This window comes from Nuphar pumila, chromosome 1 (assembly GCF_984573655.1).
Source record: "Nuphar pumila chromosome 1, dmNupPumi1.hap1.1, whole genome shotgun sequence".
Taxonomy (NCBI): domain Eukaryota; kingdom Viridiplantae; phylum Streptophyta; class Magnoliopsida; order Nymphaeales; family Nymphaeaceae; genus Nuphar; species Nuphar pumila.
Window position 1 is genome coordinate 10,943,773 of NC_143249.1, and position 20,577 is coordinate 10,964,349.

General features: G+C 38.2%; 1 protein-coding gene across 1 annotated transcript; it reads left to right on the plus strand.

Annotated features, from left to right (window-relative positions):
- The first annotated feature begins 18 nt into the window (after positions 1 to 18).
- LOC149847958 (trafficking protein particle complex II-specific subunit 120 homolog) lies at positions 19 to 19,940 on the plus strand. Its single transcript, XM_090002851.1, is given in 10 exon segments — positions 19 to 481; positions 1,563 to 1,769; positions 2,021 to 2,203; positions 2,340 to 2,449; positions 5,936 to 5,995; positions 6,836 to 7,127; positions 9,076 to 9,365; positions 16,083 to 16,960; positions 17,534 to 18,505; positions 19,522 to 19,940. Coding segments are annotated over 10 exon segments (3,627 nt in total). The 5' UTR covers positions 19 to 67; the 3' UTR covers positions 19,743 to 19,940.
- The last annotated feature ends 637 nt before the right edge of the window (positions 19,941 to 20,577 follow it).

Genomic DNA, 20,577 nt, shown 5'->3' on the forward strand with positions numbered 1-20,577 from the left:
AGCATCAGCCGTCCTCCGGCGCCGGAAGATACAGAGGGGAAAGGGCGGCGAGCTCCGGGACCGTCCGATGGAGCCGGACGTGAGCATCGAGGGCGGGTGCATGATCCGGGTGGCGGTGCTGCCGATCGGCCCCGTCCCGCGGGCGCGGCTTCGGGACTACGCGGCGATGCTGGCGCGCCACCAGCGGGTGGAGCTCTCTGCCATCAGCTCTTTCTACACGGAGCACCAGAAGAGCCCCTTCGCCCACCAGCCCTGGGACTCCGGCAGCCTCCGCTTCCGCTTCCTCCTCGGCGGCGCCCCGGCCTCCCCCTGGGACGACTTCCAGTCCTCCCGCAAGATCCTCGCCGTCATCGGCCTCTGCCACCTCCCTTCCCTCCCCGACCTCGACGTCGTCGCCGACCTGTTCGCCACCGCCGCCCTTCCCTACGCCTCCTCCTCCCTCGACCAGCGCTGCTTCGCTTTCTGCCCCAACGACGCCCAGGTTCCTCTCTCTCTCTCTCTCTCTCTCTCTCTCTCTCTCTCTCTCTCTCTCTCTCTCTCTCTCTCTCTCTCTCTCTCTCTCTCTCTCTCTCTCTCTCTCTCTTATTCTTTTCGCGAGATCGAGGGATTTCGTGAATTAGGGAATGTTTGCGATCTGTGGAAATGCAAAGAGGTTTTTGAATCGGTTTCGGAGGTAAATTGTGTGATCTGGAGAAATGCCGCGAGGTTTTCAAATCGGTTTCAGAGGTAAATTGCATGTTTTCGAATCGGTTTCAGAGGTAAATTGAAGGTTTTCGAATCGACGTCGGAGGTAAATTGTATGAACTGGAGAAATGCTGCGAGGTTTTCGAATTTGTTTCGGAGGTAAATTGTGTGATCTGGAGAATTGCTGCAAGGTTTTCAAACAGGCTTTGGAGGTAAATTGTGTGATCTCGTTCTGTGAGGATCTTTGCCAACAGGAGAAGTTTGCCGAGTGATTCGCGCGATGTAATTAGGAGGAGTCATAACGTCTGTTGTGTTACTTCACGATGTTATTGCTTGCTTGTTGTTCGTTTCTTCCACATTAGGAGAAATCTTTCTTTTAGAGAATTCAGATATCTACGAATTCAGAATCCTATAAGTGATCTGTTTTCAGTGTTTCATTCTGTGCCTTTCATTAAAAACTGTGTTAAGCGGAAGGAGGAGTAGAGCAATAGAAACAGTTTTCCTTCCCCCCAAGAGGGAAGACTAGAACAATGTGATCGACTACCTTTGAGTTTTTATGACTTCTGTTAATCTTCTTAGTGAAAAATTTCTTGCATATAGTACTTTCTCAACGCCTCTTATGCGTTCTACTGTTCAACTCAATTGCTTATGCGTTGTACATCAAAATGTAATATCTCAGCTTATGCACAAGTGGGTGCATCCGGAATTCCGAAACCTTCTTATATAAAGTTTCTTTTGAACATTGCTTGAGATGACTATAAAGGTGTCCCAGGTCTAACTCTAGAATTGTTTTTGAATTTCTTTTTTTGAACAAAAGTTCAACAAAAAGTTAACCTTAATCCTTCTCACAGCTCTCATTCACCCTTCTCTTGTGACAGTTGGAAGATGGTAGTAAAAGGGGAGGCAGCATAGTATTGTTCCCGCCTTCTGATCGGCACACTCAGGAGTTTCATTTGCAAACGATGATGCAGGATATTGCTGCCTTGTTGTTGATGGAAGTCGAGAAATGGGTTCTTCATGCAGAATCTGCTGGAACTATTGTCAAGACACCTCTGGATTCTCAAGCTAGCCTTATCTCAGAGGAGGTCTGTTTCTTGGGTGATTTTTGACACCTCTCTCCCTGAACTGAGTTACTGCCTAAAGGGTTTGCCTTTTCTTTCTTGTTTATTTAGGCAACAACAAGTTTGATGGAGTCCATAACCACTGGGGTCTAAACTCAATTGATTGACTTGACAAAATTCAGTTTTTTTTGTCATAAACTTATGAATCTACTTTTCCCCTGAAAAGATTTTGTCCAGATTGGCAATGTAATCATCCTCTCTTGGAATGACTGAAGGTGATAAAGGCTAAGAAAAGGCGGCTTGGACGAGCACAAAAAACAATAGGGGATTACTGCCTGTTGGCAGGGTCTCCAGTTGATGCAAATGCACACTATTCTACTGCCATCAAGCTTGCAAGATTGACAGGCGATGTTTTCTGGCATGCTGGTGCTGTGGAGGGTAGTGTCTGCGCTTTGTTGGTAGTGTTCTCTTTCTATGTATAATGTAGTTGTCTTGCACATTTCCTTATATTTGACCAACCTTTTTATACTTCAAAGTTTAATTGTGTCCAGCTTGAGCCTTGCCTGGTAGGCTGATGTTGCTTTTGGTATATAGATAGATCGGATGGGCCAAAAAGATCAAATTTTAGAGGATGAGGTGAAATACCGTTATTATGATGTGATCCAACTCTACCGAAGATCTTTTATACAAGACAATGCTCAAAGGTCCATTTCTAATGACCCTTTCTCTAAGGAATATTTTGGTTTATGATGGTCATTTTCCGTGTTGCATTCTTATTGTCACACATGCTATATATATATATATATATATATATATATATATATATATATATATATATGAGAACTGAACATATTAGGCTCTCTTTTCTCATTCTGCCCCGTTAGGCCCCATAGTTTGAAGTGCTTTATGATAGATCTGAACCGTTAGATGTGTTTAGCATGCTCGATTTAGTGGGAATCAACTCTTGGATCATGTTTTTTCGACGAAAAAAATGTATTTTTATGAGCCGGGAAAAAATGCTGCCTTCATAGTCATTGATTTTTATCACCGGAAAAACCTGTATACAGGTCAGATTCTGGTGATCCAAAAGCCGGTTCCCACTAAACAAAACCTATAGATCACATCTATGGTGTTAGATGTGAGAAAAAAAACCAAAAACTATGATTTTTGAAGGTGCCTAACTGTGCAGAACGAGAAAATGGGGCAGAAGGAGTGCAATACTATATATATTCTAATTTTCTTTGAATTTATTGCCTGACGGGTAAGTTCTGTTTTGTTATCTAAAAAACTAGGTTCTTTTGGTCAAATTGGATCAGATTTTGTTTTATAGGCTTTGTCATAAACCTAATTGGTTATTTACAGTTACATCAATCTGAAAGAAAGGGGGTACCCGATCTCTGTATTGGCATGTCACGAGAGAGGGAGAGAGAGAGAAAGAGAGAGAGAGAGAGAGAGAGAGAGAGAGAGAGAGAGAGAGATATTCCATAGAAAATGCGTTAGTCGATTGTGGCTACGCATCTCATTCTATTAATATGTAAACATACAATTACTAGGGTACATAAGTACCCCTTAATAACACGTTAATTTTACATTACACGCTAACTGGATCTGGATCTGATCCAATATGCAAAACGGGTCGGGTTGACGACTCCTTTTCAGCCTCCCTCAAGTTGTGCATGGTCCTGAACCATGAACAACTTGTCTTTCAAAAACCAAAATTTGTCCTTTGTCAACCCTTTAGTAAGAATGTCAGCAACTTGTTCTTCAGTAGGCACATACATGGGTTCAATCTCTTTATCTTCAACCTTTTTTCGAATAAAGTGTTGATCTATTTCAATATGCTTTGCTCGACTGTGGTGGATGGGATTGAAGGACATGTTGATGGCACTTTGATTGTCACACAATAGCAGTGACCGAGCAATCGGTTCTCCCATTTCTGTCAGGAGATGTCTTATCCACGTAGCCTCAGTCGTGGCAGCAGCCATCGATCTGTATTCAGCCTCAGTGCTTGACCTAGCAACCGCCTTTTGTTTTCTACTGCTCCAGGATACTAAGTTTGGACCAATAAAGCTGCAATAACCGGATACTGATCGTCGTTCATCTGGATCACCCGCCCAATCAACATCAGCATAAACAACGACCTCATGGCCCCCGCCTGGATCTAATTCTCTTTTCTTGTATACTAGTCCATCACCAACTGTACCCTTCGGGTAACGAAGTATACGTTTGACTGCTTCCATGTGTGACATACGAGGTTCATGCATAAACTCAGATACCTGGTTAACCGAGTATACTATATCAGGTCTAGTAAAAGTCAGGTATTGCAACATGCCAACTAAGCTGCGATACTTGGTGGGATCTTCATATATATCCCCTTCCTTTGAACTCAGTTTCTGATTGATGACACTTGGAGTTGTCAACGGCTTACAATCTGTCATGCCCGCTCTGCTGAGAATGTCCAATGTGTATTTGTGTTGAGTAAGGGTGAGTGTATCATTTCTTTTATCAACTTCTACTCCAAGAAAATATCGTAGCTCTCTCAAATCTTTCATCTTAAATCTCTGATTTAATAATTTCTTCACCCGCTCAATGTGATTTTTACAGTTCCCTGTGATGATGATGTCATCTACATATATTAGTAGAAGGGTAGTGATACCGTGCTCATTGTGAATAAATAATGAGTGATCTAAAAGGGACCGAGAGAAGCCATGCCTTTGTATCTCTAGCGAAAAACTGTCGAACCAGGAACGAGAAGCTTGTTTCAAACCATAAAGTGCTCTCTTTAACTTGCATACATATTTTTTGGCGTCTTGTTCTGCATATCCAGTGGGTTGTTCCATGTATACCTCCTCCTTTAAATCCCCGTGTAGAAATGCATTTTTAACATCCAGCTGACTCAATGCCCATCTATGTTGAATGGCTAGACTCAACACAACGCGAATGGTCCCCATTTTAACTACAGGAGTGAAAGTTTCATCGAAGGCTTGTCTTTCATCTTGTGTGAATCCCTTGGCTACAAGTCTAGCCTTGTACCTTTCGATGCTCCCATCTGGCTTATACTTTATCTTGTACACCCATTTTGACCAAACAACATTTCTGCTTAGTGGTCTAGGTGCTCTGATACCATGAAAGAAAGGGGGTACCCGATCTCTGTATTGGCCTGTCACGAGAGAGGGAAAGAGAGAGAGAGAGATTCCATAGAAAATGCGTTAGTCGATTGTGGCTACGCATCTCATTCTATTAATATGTAAACATACAATTACTAGGGTACAGAAGTACCCCTTAATAACACGCTAATTTTACATTACACGCTAACTGGATCTGGATCCGATCCAATATGCAAAACGGGTCGGGTTGCAGGTCCTGCATAAATATGACGACTCCTTTTCACAATCAACAGTTTAACTTGCACTCAGGGGTAGTGGATTTCCTAATGTAACTTCTGTACCAGAAACAATGGTATCTCATTACGTAAAAAATTTCCTCTTAAATAGTGTGACATTTTTTTCTTATAGATTTTTTATACAGAATATTTTCTTGTAGTCACTGGGGTGGATATTTTGTTATCCGGTTGAGATTTCAAAACCTTCTAGTTGTTTTGTCTCTATGCCTTTGGCAAATATAACTAATGCATGCACCCTGTTATTCTTAATTTTTTTGAGGAAAAAAATAATTTGGTGAAGTTATTATGTCCACTAAATAATTGTATGTTAACATATATTTTCTGGGAAGTTCAAATTTTAAGGCTTTGCTGCTGATTGTCTGTTACTGTTATTTTAAATTTGTCAAGATTTTTCAGTCATGCTCCCTTCTGAATATCACTGTGAGACAATACTTATGACCAGTCAGTGTGTGTGTGTGTGTGTGTGTGTGTGTGTGTGCACTCACGCTCATGTGTGTATGTTTGCGTGCCTGGCATGTGTGTGAGTTCTGGTTGGTTTGACTCCAATTTTACATCAGTCTATGTCTGGTCTGATCCTGTTTCAGTCTAACATGGTTATACTCCAACCTGGAGCCATGTTGAACTAGGTCTTTGCCCATTGTGAACCAGTGGATAAGGCCTGGTCAACCAACCCCCTCATATGGAGGTGTGCATATATGTATATGAGTTATCTTATTTGTTGGAGGGAAAAATTGTAGATTTTGTAATTAGACCTATTTTGGCCTTTAATATCAATTTCCTTGTGCAGAGTTTCAACTGTCACTTTTGAATTGGAGGCTACACTAAAATTGGCTAGGTTTCTTTGCCGGTAAGTTTACACTGTTATTATTTGGAAAACATCCTGAATGATTGTGTGACACAATTTTTAGATCGTATATCCTCTCCTCTTTAAGGTGTTTGAAAAGGGAATATATTTGCTACAAATGATTGTGTGTACAATCAACATAGAATCTCATAGTGGCAAGTTTTAACTGAATCTGATGTTGTAGATGCATTCAACATGGTTGATTTACTAGGGATCAACACTTGGAGCATGTTTTTCTACAAAAAAATGTTTTTTTAAGTTGGCAAATTTTGATGTGTTTAGTGCTGTCAATTTTTGCATTGCCGGAAAAACCAACCCATGTGTTGGATTCTGGCGATCTAAATGCTGATCCCCACTAAACAAAGCATGTAGATCACATCCATAGGGTTAGATTTGTGAAACAAAACAAAAAAATAAAAAGAAATGGTTTGCTAGTTCGATTGCACATACAATTGGTTTTAGCAAATATATTCCTGTTAGAAAATATGTCATTCTTTGTACGTGATTACTTGATGATGAACATCATAGCGAGAATTTTTAGAAATTGTTGCTATGGATACTTGACAATTCATTGGTTTAATCAAAATTAACTTTAATTGTTGGATTTCTATGATAATGCTTGATTAATGGGAACATAGATGTTAAGGTGACCCATAGGATGTCCTCTTCTACATTTGGTAGTCATTGTAGGTCAAAGTCTTGAACCTTTAATCTAATATTTTGAGAATGTATCTAACAAAAGCCTTAACTAAGAGTTCCTTATGATTTTTTTTTCAGTTTGGAATTGTAATTATTGGCCTCAAAATTTGCTTTGATCATTGGATTTATATTTAAAATTATCAGGCGAGAACTGGCAAAAGAGGTTGTTGACTTATTAACTAATGCTGCTGATGGGGCAAAATCGTTAATTGATGCGAGTGATCGTTTAATATTGTACATTGAGATAGCGCGTTTATTTGGAACCCTTGGTTATGCTCGCAAGGCTGCTTTTTTCTCGAGGCAGGTTGCTCAATTATATCTGCAACAAGACAATTCTTTAGCTGCTAGCAGTGCTTTTCAAGTATTGGCAATGACATCAAATGCATACCGTGTGCAAAGTAAAGGAACCACCTTGGAACCTCACTCTTTTTTGAGGGTATGTTGCTAGCTTTGGGTACACTTTGTATGATCTAATTAGTGTTCGTCCTTTTTTTTTAGCTAATTTATTGGCTTCCCTGCTGTGTTATAGTTGATCATTCATGTAGTTACAATATAAGGCTGTTGTTTAGCTTTTTGAATGGTTTAGTGGCAAATCACCTTATTATCTGCTAAACTAGGTTCTGTATGTATAGCCTCTTGAGAGCTAGGTTGCTTTACATGCACAGTAACTACAACCAATCCTAAAGTACGTTTAGGTAGTCTTCAATGAAAAACGGTCCATACTGTGCTAATGTGATTAGCACGTTGACTTCCTTACATGAAACTTTCATATCATAATTCCAGTCATGGTGCCAAGTAATCTTGTCAAAGAGTTTAACTGTTTAATAATTGAGTGGGGCCATCCATTTATGGATTAGTGAAACCATATTGTCAACCTTAATGGCAATAATTCCCTGGTACTTTGCCATGTTATAGAAAGACTAGTATTTCACATCTGGTACAACTCCATCAATAAACTTATAACTGTTCATTGCACGAAGATGTTGTGTCTAGAAAAGAAATAATCAACCACAAACTACATGTTTCTAACCAAGAACATAAAAACAAAAAGGGAAGTCCGCGACTAGTTTCAGTCTTATCCAGAAAAAAGTCTTGTAGAAAAACTAAAACGAATCTTCATTCTTCTAGAACATCTTGAAAGCTGAAACAACCAATGGATAGAAGTTGAGTTCATCCAGTGTCATGCTCGCTGGTACATCATTCAACAAATGCATCACTAATGACATGTGAATATTCAGTAGGGCCACTCTTATATCCATTTAGTTTCTGGATGGCTACCAGATACTGGAGTGCAACAAGTTTTGATGATTGCCCAAGATAAATTCAGAGCATACCTGGTTAGGAAGGTCTAGAGGGACTACTCGAGTAAACAATGTTGAAGCCAAGAGCAAGGAGAAAACATTCAAAAAGGAATATAACTGTGCAATAGTAACACAGAATGTCCCAACACTTTGGTGTCTGGTGAACTGGTACTTCAAGGTGTTAGGGGCATGAGGCAAAGTATCCACATGACCCTTATCTGACGCAAAGTGTTTACACTCATAACTGTGTTGAGCAGAAGCATCCATACTCAAGAGTCAAGATTGTGTATGGTATGGGATATCTACACTTGACATGGTGTTAGAGTGTTCATCCCCCAGCACATTTGATACAGAATGTCCATAAATGCAATATAGGATATCGAAGTATCCTTTCTCAGCATTGTTTCCACCACTTTGTAGTAGAAAAAAGGTGTGTTAAACCAGGGTTACCGGAAGTGCCATACCCTATGGGGAAGCTTGAAACGTGGTGCTTCCGAAACGTGTGGGGAAGCACCAAAAAAGTTTGGGAAGCACACTTCCCATTTAAGGGAAGTTTTCTTCCCCTTATTTTTTTATTTTTTGTGTTTTTTTTAATTTTTCTTACTTTTTTCTCTTTTTCGCTTCCCCCTCGCTTCCTATGTCGCTTCCGAGACAATTTCTGGTTTGCTTCTAAGTTGTCCCACGCTTCCCGCTCTCGCTTCCCCGACTGTAGTGAAATATCTTTTGCTGCTGTAACCTTTCCAAGGAATTTATCATTTTTTTCTTTTCTTTTTTTTTGGTTCTTCAATGTTCAGTTTTTAAACTAATTAGTCAGTGGATTTTTTTCCTAGCTTCTTGAGCCCTCATCTCTTTTGTATATGTTAAATTGTTTCATATGTAGTCCTATGAGTGTGTTCATACTCTTTCCATCAAAATATGGTCCAGTACAGACAATGAGTGATAGCGAAACCAAAAGGTCTCCTACACTAAATATTATTAAGGTCTCAACTGAGGGAAGTTCTCTAGTGGCATTGAGATGTGCAATGACCAGTCTGATTGTCTTGGCTTACTGGATTATGTTATTCTTTGTTTAACATGAAAGAGATACAATCATGCAATCCTGAAAGCGGAAAGAGCCATTCTCAATCAGTAGTTGGATTGTTTGAATCACACTGGAGTACTATCCAAATGGTCGTTCTTAGAGAGATATTGCTATCTGCTGTTCGTGCCGGTGATCCTCTTGCTGCATGGAGTGCAGCAGCTCGCCTTCTTAGGTCTTATTTTCCTCTTATCACTCCCCTTGGTCAAAGTGGCCTTGCTAGTGCACTTGCAAATTCAGCAGAGAGAATCTCCTCGGGAACTCGGTGTGCTGATCCTGCTCTTCCATTTATCCGGTATGTCGTTTCATTCATACATGAAAATAATCATGGATTCAAATTCCTCCACAGAAATAGCCTCTTTTATTGTTTTTTTTTATGCAAATGATGCTGTATCTGCATTGCTTTTAGTTATTATGTTCTGGAACGTGTTTTTCTTCCACTAATTATGCTTTCTTAAAATGCTGGAGTTTCATGAAATATGCATATCATATACAAGAATTTTAATTTCTTCCAGTAATTATTTTCTTAAAATGCTGGAGTTTCATGAAATATATGCATATCATATACAAGAATTTTAAGCAATTAGTTATTTTATTACGATTATGTGCATCTCAGATTTCCCAGAATCATGATGTAGTAAGAGGGAAGGAAACCGAGTTGTTGAAGTTGTACCATGTGACGAATTCTAAATGATTATTTTCTTCAAAGGCTGAAGTATGCTTCAAAACAATAACATCAATGTCAGAAAGATTACTGCTATTTTCATTTTATTTCCGATGTTTTTTTGGATAACCAGGGAAAACAATAGCATCAATGTCATGAAGATTGTTCCTATGTTCATTTTATTTATAAGAACTGATGTTGTGATTGAATTATTTTTTGTACTTGGCAAAAGCATTCAGAAGTTTAATCTTTGTTACTTAGACACTTCGGGGATTTCAGTGTGTGGTGTCAGACACAGCTGTACATCAATATGGACACCATCATCCCTTGGCACTGTTGGGGCACCAGAAGTATCTGATACCATTTGAGACACACTTCATGTTGGGTCTTGGACACTTAAAGAAATGTGTACACACTCTTACCTTCGAAGGAGGTTTTCCTTCACTAAGAAATAATGATGCAACTATATGCTTGTAGCCAACAAGCCTGACACTAGATGAACCCTAGTTGAATATGTAATCTTTGATGAGGACACTTTAGAGTATTGATATCAATTAATGTTAGAACCTTCAGGATTCTTTGGGTTTAGCTTCTTGGGACTAAAAGTTGGAGCAGACATCTAGAATATGTAAGATTTTTTGTTGTTTTTTGTCTTGAATTATGAAGCATTTCAATCTTTACAAGTTCATGTTCATATAAATCATCAATGGTCAATGAAGAAAATAAAATACTTGAGTCTAAACTTGATGTCTTCTGTACATCCCATGGCTGATTCAGTGCTCTCTTTTTCATATATGCATACATACATACATATTTATGCGCTCAATTGTATAGGCAGCCCTATAGACTCTAGCATTTCTAGGCGATTTGGATGCCAAAAGCCGGGGAAGTGAACATCATCTTGAAGGGCATCGTATCCTCTGTCAGTATTTGTCTTATCTGTAATGAAACAAGCGGAAAACAAAAATACAATGTGCACAAGCACATACACTTAGTCCTCTAAGGAACAATACAAAGGTACTAAGGCACTACACAAGCACAAAGTGCATACAAGAGCTTAACAAAAACACAAGAAATCAAAAATAATATTATATTGATCACAAATATGCTTAGCAAAGGCATAAAATACAAGGTGAGGCAAACAACCCTTTTATATACAAGGACTGGGCCTTGAGGAACTCCCAACGACTCTAATGTCTTTTGACGATAGAGCCCTTACACAATACAAAAATGACATAATAAAAAAATAAGAAAAAAATAGATACATAAGATAAAATTGTCTGTAATGGACAATACCTATTACAAGAGTAAAATGACCAAAATGCCCTTGATGGGCAATACAAATTACATAACAAAAATATAGTTATATACATATATAAATATATATAACTATTATATATTTTAACACCCTTGTCAAACTTATGGTGGGATCATCGAAAGATTGTTGAAGAAAAAAATGAACCATGGTGCATGCAGAACTTTGGTGAAGAAATTCACAAGCTAGTACTCAGAGGTGATATATGATAATTCGATAGTTTCTCGTAAATATTTATCACGTACATAATGATAATCCATCTCTATGTGCTTTGTATGCTCATGGAATGTGTGATTGCTCGCAATGTAGATTGCACTTTTATTATCGCAACATATCTTCGATGGTTTTTAGATGACTATTCCCATGTCTTTGAGAAGGTTCCTTAATCATACAAGTTTCATTGTTGTTATAGACATTGCTCGATACTCAGCTTCACTAGAAGATAATGATACCTTCTGTTGTTTCTTGCACTTCCAAGAGATGAATCACCTAAAAACACAGAAACCAGTAGTTGAGATCCTATCAGTAGGATTTTCCCACAGTCAGCATCAGTATAAGCAAGTAAATCTAGAGAGGAGGATGAGGACAAGAAAAACTCTTTGCGTATTGAATTTTTAATATATGTAATGATCTTTAGTATTGCATTTTGTTAAAATATGTTGTACATATATATATTTATATATATAGATCACGACACATACACATATATATATTAATTATATATATGTCTATGTGTCTATCTACATATATAAATATATATATATATTTATATCTTTTGTAAATAGACCCATATAGGGGTAAAACAGTCTTTTTACTTCTTATCGCATATTGTAACTTTTCTTCTTTTCTTTTATTTTCTTTTTTTCTTTCTTTTTTTATTTTCTTTATTCTTTTTCTTTTCCACCTTGGAATGGGCCCCACCTAGGAGGACGTTGGAGCATCCAACGGTCGTTGGAAGGGCTCCAACGTCCCTCTAGGAGCCCTTCCAAGGCCTCCTCTTTTGTCTATAAATAAAGGGGTTTCTCCCCATTGTAATGTATGCTTCTTTGAAGCCTTTTGAGTGGAATATATATTTTTCCTCTTCTTTTGGGTGCCTTACCACTTTAAGTGGTTGTGTTGTTCTTTTGCCCATTAGTGGCTATTTGTGTATGTGCGTGCTCTCTTGTTTTGCTCTTGGAGACTTCATCCGGCACTTCATTACACACTCATGTGCACAATGGTTGGTGCATGCTGGAACTGACTGACTGCATGAACCACATGGACTATGTCAGGTCTGGTAATAGACAGGTATGTAAGAAATCCGATCAACTGTTGATATGTTGTAGGATCTTCTAGCAGTGTCCCATCTTCAAGCATTAACTTTGCATTGACAACTTCAGGACTCTCCACCTTCTTATCATCACCTGAAATTTTTGACTTAGCACAAATGTCAGTTGTCAGTTTTATTTGTGATAGAATATAACCTCTAGGAGAATAGGCGACAACAATACCTATAAAATATCTCAAGAAACCTAGATTAGACATATAAAATTTGTTTTTTAAAACATTTTTAATTTTACTAACTCCATTTTTATCACTTATTGTAATTATCATATCATCTACATACAATAACAATATTACAATATTTGTACTTGTATTCTTAACAAAGAGAGCACTATCAGTATAACAAGATCGAAAACACAAACTGATTATAGCACTAAATCTTTTCTACCAAGCCATAGGGGCTTGTTTATGACCATATAACACCTTTCTCAGTTTTAAAGATTTTTCTTTTTCGATATTAAATCTCGACGGAAGATCCATGTATACTTCTTCACTAAGATCACCATTAAGAAAAACTTTTTTTATATCTAATTGGTAAATAGGCTAGTTTTTAATGGATGCAACGACTACGAGAGTTCTAACACTAGTAATCCTAGCTATAGGTGAAAAGGTTTCTTCATAATAAATTTCATATTCTTGTGAGTAACCTTGACAACTAATCTAGCTGAGAGAGAGAGAGAGAGAAAGTATTTTTAAGGTCTCTTTTTTTGCTTGTCTCTTCCATTTTGAGTGTGGATTCTCCAACGGAAGCCACTTTGTTCTTGAAAGTGCCATTAAGTTTTGGACAAACCGATTTGGTGTGACCTGGCTCATTGCAAAAGTGACAAGTAATAACTTTTCTTCCACCATAGTTGTTTTACCTCTCATAGTATGGAGGCTTGTAGGTCTTTACATTGTTGTCGGGCTTAGACACCGCCAACACTTCATCTTCAATTTATGTCATACCAAGACTAGTCTTCTCTTGGCAAACTTTGGCAACAACATTCTCAAGAGGTAAAAGAAAGGATCTATGAAGAAGTGATGACCTCACTTGTTCAAATTAGTGCGAAGTCTATATAAAAATTAGAAAGTGTTCTTTTTCTATTTGTTCCCTTCTTAGCTCCACGTCTTCACTAGCAACCCACTTGGGTTAAAAAGGTGTCAACTCATCTCATAGAGGGGATAGTGTACTAAAATAATTGCGGACACTCATGTCTCCTTGTTCAATGGTTCTAATTTTCTCTTGCAAAAAAAATTATTTTGCAAGATCCTTTTGAGTGTATATTTCTTTAATAAATGACCAAGCTTCATTGGCCTTTCTAAACTTTGCAATGTTGACACATATTTTAATGTCAACATTGTTCATAAGCCATGCAAGGATCTTGATATGGTTACTCTCCCAATCTTCTACTTTGGCTTGATAGTAGCGATTGGTATTGGCATGATCATATTCTTCAAGCGCCTTCTCTCGATATCCTTCTACTTTTGTGAGCACAAGTTGAGGTTCAAGAATAATGCCTATCACATATCCCCAAAGTTTTTTTTCTTTAAAGTTGTTCTCTATGGCGGAGGCCCACATCATGTAGTTTGATCCATTTAGTTTGAAAGATAGGTCAATTGTGGAATCGTTCTCTATGTGGAAGATTAGAAAAGAGAGAGAGATGTAGAGGAACACGTCCTTTTGGGTCACCACAATCACCACGACCTCACGAGAACTTTTGAATGCTTTTTCGCTAACACGATCAAGTAACAGTCACACTTCAAAGGTCCTAGATCACTATGTCTCTGATACCATGTAATGAAACAAGCGGAAAGCAAAAATACATACACTAGTCCTCTAAGAGATAATACAAAGACACTAAGGCACTACACACGCACAAAGTGCATACAAGAGATTCAAAGAGCTTAACAAGAACACAAGAAATAAAAGTTAATATTATATTGATCACAAATATGCTTAGCAAAAGCATAAAATACAAGGTGGGGAAAACAACCCTTTTATATATAAGTAATGGGCCTTGGGGAGCATCCCAATAGAGTCTATGGGAGCTCCCAACGACTCTATGGTCTTTTAACCATATAGCCCTTACACAATACAAAAATGGCAATAAAAAAGTAAGAAAAAAATAGATACAAAAGACGAAACTGTCTCTAATGGACAGTACCTATTACAAGAATAAAATGACCAAAATGCCCCTGATGGGCAATACAAATGACATAACAGAAATATAGTTATATACATATATATAAATATATAACTATATAGATACATATTTTAACATTATCATGGCTAGAAACACTAGGACATCTACTCATTTATCTACCTGGATGTCCTTAATTCCAATGATTGAGACAAATATAAACTCAGTTTGACTTGAAACCAACCATCCCTTTGACTTGTACCATTTCAGAGTCAGAATGTCTGGAAACCATCAAGATGGGGCTGATGTCACCCTGACAGTTTCCAGCAATCCTACACCGGAATGTTATCGGAAAATGCCAGAGTATATCACCATTGTGATACACTCAAGTGTGTCAAATGTTTTCCCAAATAGATACATACATGCATATATATATATATATATATATATATATATATACTGTGTGTGTGTGTGTGTGGTCATGTCCATGTATCTAGTTTTTCAAGGCTCGACATGTCCGATGCTTTGTACTCATGTCCGAGATTGGCACTCATATGGGTATCCAGGCAACATAGATTCCAAATTTCCAATATTATGCATGTCATATCATATACATTCATGCAAATAACATATGGAGAGGTTATCCTGGATAGATGAATGTAGACTAGGGCAAATAATGGCAGATGATTTGGCAATTGTGGCTTTTCACTGCTTGTTTGGAGGTTTAGAAGGAAACAAACAGTAGGATCTTCCAACTACTTTTGTTTACATGGTTTGATTTGGAGAACAATCAAACCTTAGGCCAACATCGAATGGCACAGATTTGAGACCAGTTGGGTTGGTTCTTGCCTTATGGGGATAGGGTCTCTCCCTTTATATACTATCCCATTGTCTTTATGTGAAGTCTCGTCACCTCACCATCTCATCACATTTATTTAATGAACTTTCTGGTGAAAATTTAAAGTCTAAATAGAACAATTGCATAAATACACGCGTGTGCACACGTCATGCACACAGAGCATCCAGAGACTACGTCTGGTGTCTGTTGCTTCATTCATTGGGTGTATGATCAAATCCTTGTCAACTAGTTCCACCATGCTCACTAGCCTCTCTTGCTTTTAGTTCATGTCTGAACTCCTAAAATGTTCAAGGGCACATGTAGTCACACAATATTTTAGGCTAAAACTAAAAGATGCTATATTGCATAAAAAATATGTGTGTGGATGATGCATCCATTATTTCTCTCAAAAGAGAGATCGTGCATGCAAACATATGTGCTATATGATGGATTACCACAGATGGAAAATTTTGGAAGGCCTGTTTCATGAATGTCGCACTTGCTTTTTCTTCTATCTAGAAAATTTTTGGGTTAACTTAATATGAATTTTGCAATTCGTTGCTATTCTAGGGCACGTGACAAACTATCTTTCCTTGGATTCCTGACATGTAGTGATCCTCAGTCTGATGTGAAAATACATCTTATGCTACAAGTCATGCAATTTGTGATATTGTGAAGGATGTATTTGTATTAATGCATAATAGCTTGCTTTTATACTTACATTCCTGTGTATGGGTTTAACTGTTTCCCAGTTTACATTCATTTCCTGTACATCCTTCACAAATGGATATTGTAAAGCGGAATCCAGCAAAAGAGGAGTGGTGGACAGGGTCTGCTCCTACTGGTCCTTTTATCTATACACCTTTCAGCAAAGGAGAACCAAATGATGGAAATAAACAGGAGCTGATTTGGATAGTTGGAGAACCAGTTCAAGTGTTGGTCGAGTTGGCAAATCCATGTGCATTTGACTTAACTGTTGATAGCATATACCTCTCAGTTCATTCTGGAAACTTTGATGCTTTTCCAACAAGTGTTTCTCTTCCTCCTAATTCAGCAAAGCTTATTTCATTATCTGGTGTTCCAACTTGTGTTGGTTCATTGACAGTTCCAGGGTGCATAGTTCATTGTTTTGGTATAATAACGGAGCACCTTTTCAAAGATGTTGACAACTTGTTACTTGGTGCCACACAAGGTCTTGTACTTTCTGATCCTTTTCACAGCTGTGGGTCATCAAAGTTTAGGAAGGTGCTTACTCCAAATATATCCTTGGTACCTCCCTTGCCACTATTAGTTTCTCATGTTGTTGGAGGTGGTGATGCTGCCATGTTGTATGAAGGTGAAATTCATGTTGTTTGTGTAAGCATAGCAAATGCAGGGACTGTTCCTGTTTAACAGGCACATATTTCTTTTTCTGGTAAGAATCAAGATTCAATTTTGTCAGTTTCATATGAAACTCTCAAATCTGCGCTCCCTTTGAAGCCTGGTGCAGAAGTCACAATACCTGTAACAATAAAAGCTTGGCAACTTAGTTTGCTGGATTCTGATAATGTTGCTAACAAAAATATATCTGTAAGCAATGGGAGGATTTCCAAGGAAGGAAGCAGCCCCTTGTTGGTTATTCATTATGCAGGTAGATGAGTCATTATCTTATGGTTGATCATGTTTGTTTGAGTTAATCTGCATGTCTCACTTCTTGAATGGGTTATATTGCATCATTTGACTTGCCTGTACAGGTCTCCAAGTTATGGTCTTCAATCATAATTTTTTGGTCATGGGCATTTGATAGTCTTGTAATCTTGTTTAATATTTTCTGTACTTGTTTCTCACTTTGAGAAATTAAAAAACTGTATAGCAAACCATTTTATAACTCTTTTGTATCACCAGGAGATGTCTAATCTGTCTACTGGTAATCTTTTAGTGATCTAAGGTAATGGTTTCTGTAGACTGGTACCTTTTAACTGCTAGGAACATGTTGATTGTTAAAATAATAGAATGTATTGCCGCATTTCCATGTTACAACTTTTGTTACCAGACTATTTTCTAATTTTAGGTAATGGCCAACTTCTGGTATTGCTAAGGCTTTATTTTGCTGTCAATTTTGATCAAACTCAGCACATTTTAAGCAATCTATTTTTGGGTGATCATTGATTCAGATCTCATTTCTTTTTTCATTCTTGTGATGTTTTGGTACCTATAATTTCAGTGCCACTGGAAGCTGTAAATGAAGGCCAAACCAATGAGCACATCCTTCCTCCTGGTAGACGCCTTGTTGTTCCATTGAATATATGTGTTTTACAAGGATTGTCTCTTGTTATGGTTCGCCTACTATCTATGGAAATTCCTGCCCATGTAACAGAAACAATTCCTAAACCTGCTCATGAAGAGAAAAGTGATGGTGGTGTCGACACAAGAGGAGGCAAAACTGGTAGCTTGGTTAAGATTAATCCCTATAGAGGAAGCTGGGGTCTTCGTCTTCTTGAACTTGAGCTGTCTAATCCAACTGATGTCATGTTTGAGGTCAGTGTATGTGTTAATCTAGAAAGTCATAGGAATGGGCAAACCTTGGAGTTTATTGACAATGAAAGTGCCGACTTTGATTATCACAAGACTAGAATAGACAGGGACTATTCAGCCAGAATACTGATACCACTTGAACACTTCAAACTACCTGTTCTTGATAGATCATTTTTTGGGAAAGAACCTAGGCAAGGTGAGGCTTTTAGCAAGAGTTCATCAATTACAGAAAGGCATACCAAGGCTGAATTAAATGCCTCTATCAAGAATCTAACCTCAAGAATAAAAGTAAGATGGCATTCTGGACGGAATGGTTTTGGAGAATTGAACATTAAGGATGCGATCCAGGCTGCATTGCAGACTTCAGTTATGGACATCTTACTACCTGACCCTTTAACATTTAGTTTTAGGGTTTCTTCGAAGGAACACATTTTGGCAGATATTGATGCCAGCAATCATATTGATAACATTGACGAATCTGCAACCACAAGAAGTAATACAAGTCCAAAAGGTTCCATACAGACACACTCTATGATTCCTATGGAACTTCTTGTTCGTAATAACACAAGGGAGATCATCAGGATGAAACTCAGTATCAGTTGCAGAGATGTAGCTGGAGAAAATTGCTTTGAGGGAAGAAAGACTACCGTTCCTTGGGCTGGTATAACTTTTCATCATAGCAACATGTGCCAATTTTTCCTTTCTAGATCGATTGAAAGGGGAAGCCAAGTTTCTCACGAGAAGCTTTAGCTTGACTCAAACTCACTGTTTTAATAAGCGAGCTGAATTTGAGCATGAAACTAGGCTCCTTTTTAAAATTTGAATATTTTTGAAATAATATGTTTTTATGATATCTTTGTATATCTAACACTGCTTAGTAATGTTAATAATGTTAATCGTAACTCTTAAGCTGTCACTAAGATATATAGATTTATTTTAATGTTTTAAATTGAAAATTTTGTCTTGTAGTCCTTGTGTGAGGTGGATGATAGACTGTGAAGCTTAAATATACGCATACTAAGTTTGTGAAAAGCTTGGGCTTGATTTTGCTCTTCTCAGGCTTAGCCTCGGCTTGTATATGGACATAGTCTTATTGTCTTGTGTGTGTGTGTGTTTAATTTTAGCTGATTTTGTAAGTGGTTGATTCTAGAGGGAGCTTCGTTAACTTAGCCTGCTCAAAGTATTTGTATGAATGGGTCTGAATCCATGTCACATAGGTGCGGGTGCAGATGCGGCGGTGCGGCACTTTAAAAAAAACTTGGGTGCGGGAAGTATATATATATATATATATATATATATATATATATATATATATATATATATATAAACAGTTTTAAGTTAACACTATGTGTATTTGTGTGCATTTATGTATTTATATATATAATATAGATAAAAATGGACTTGATTAGGGTTTAACTGAATCTACTTTTGGATAGAAATGGACCTCAGTGTGGTTGACTTCACCTAACATAAAGGAAGCTGTGTCCAAGTGTTGCACCCGCCTGGGTGCGGGTGCGACGCGGGTGTGGTGCCCTGTTAGAAGAGTCCGTGTGACATAGGTCTGAATTAACCATGATCTATGGTCATTTTCTCATGGTTATTATTCTGATCTTGTTTTTTCTCTGTTTGATGCTTTGCTTAATTCTCTCACATTGTGTTTCTTTGCTATGCCTCAAGGTGTCTTATCTGGGATCAGCATGGAGGTTCCCCCACTCAAAGAGGTAGCCCATTCATTCGCCTTGTATTTCCTTGTGCCTGGTGAGTACACGCTACTGGGTGCTGCTGTCATTGATGACACCAATGAGATCCTCAGAGTGCGTGCGAGAACGGATTCGCCTGATGAACCCATTTTTTGTAGCGGTGCACCATTCCATGTGTGTGTTGTTGGGTCAACTTGAAGCAGTTAACCGGCCCCCACCCTTGTGCTTTCTTTGATCATTTTTGGATCCCAGATTACCCTCCTTTTCACTTTGTTGTGGAAAGCAATGTCCTCATGGCACCAAATGTATGCTCTCTCGCTTGAGGAATTCTACCATCACCATTCATGTTTATTACGGTAATAATGTGTAATTTTCTTGTAAATTATAGGTTTATCAATTCCCATAAGGTTGCTGTGCTTCTCAGGCCCCACTGTACAATTATACATGAATTCATGAGAATGAAAATAGAAGAGAACTTCCCTTGAATTTGTCCTCGGGATTGTTTAAAATCTATTGAAATGCCGTTTCCAGAATCTGTACATGGTTGGTTACAATTAATTGCTTCCGTGACTACAAGAATCTTGAGGGTGGTACGTTTTTGCAAAGGCATCCTGCTTAACTGTAACAGGCATGCAGGATCGAATGAGATAGCTGGATGGTTAGGTCGGAGTCTTGGGTTCAAATCACACAGTGGATTATCCTCTACCTTGCCTATCGAAAAACAAAAAGACAGAGAGGCATGCTAAGAATTCTGTATCGCTGGCTCTCTTTTTTCCCCAAAAGGAGAAACCTGCTATCACCTACCACGCAATGACAGCAATCGCAGGCCTCTGGTTGTTTAAACCTTGGGGTGCCTCTTGCTTGCTGGGGAGCACACTCAGCTCTGGCCTTTCGGCGAAGGATACCTGCTGTAGGTTTCAAACAATGGTCGTTTTATGTAGATGATAAACAATGGTCACAGCTAACCAGGAAAGTTGAGCCATTGTGGGCAGAAATATGCCAAATGATATATACATCACTATGGTTTAATCAT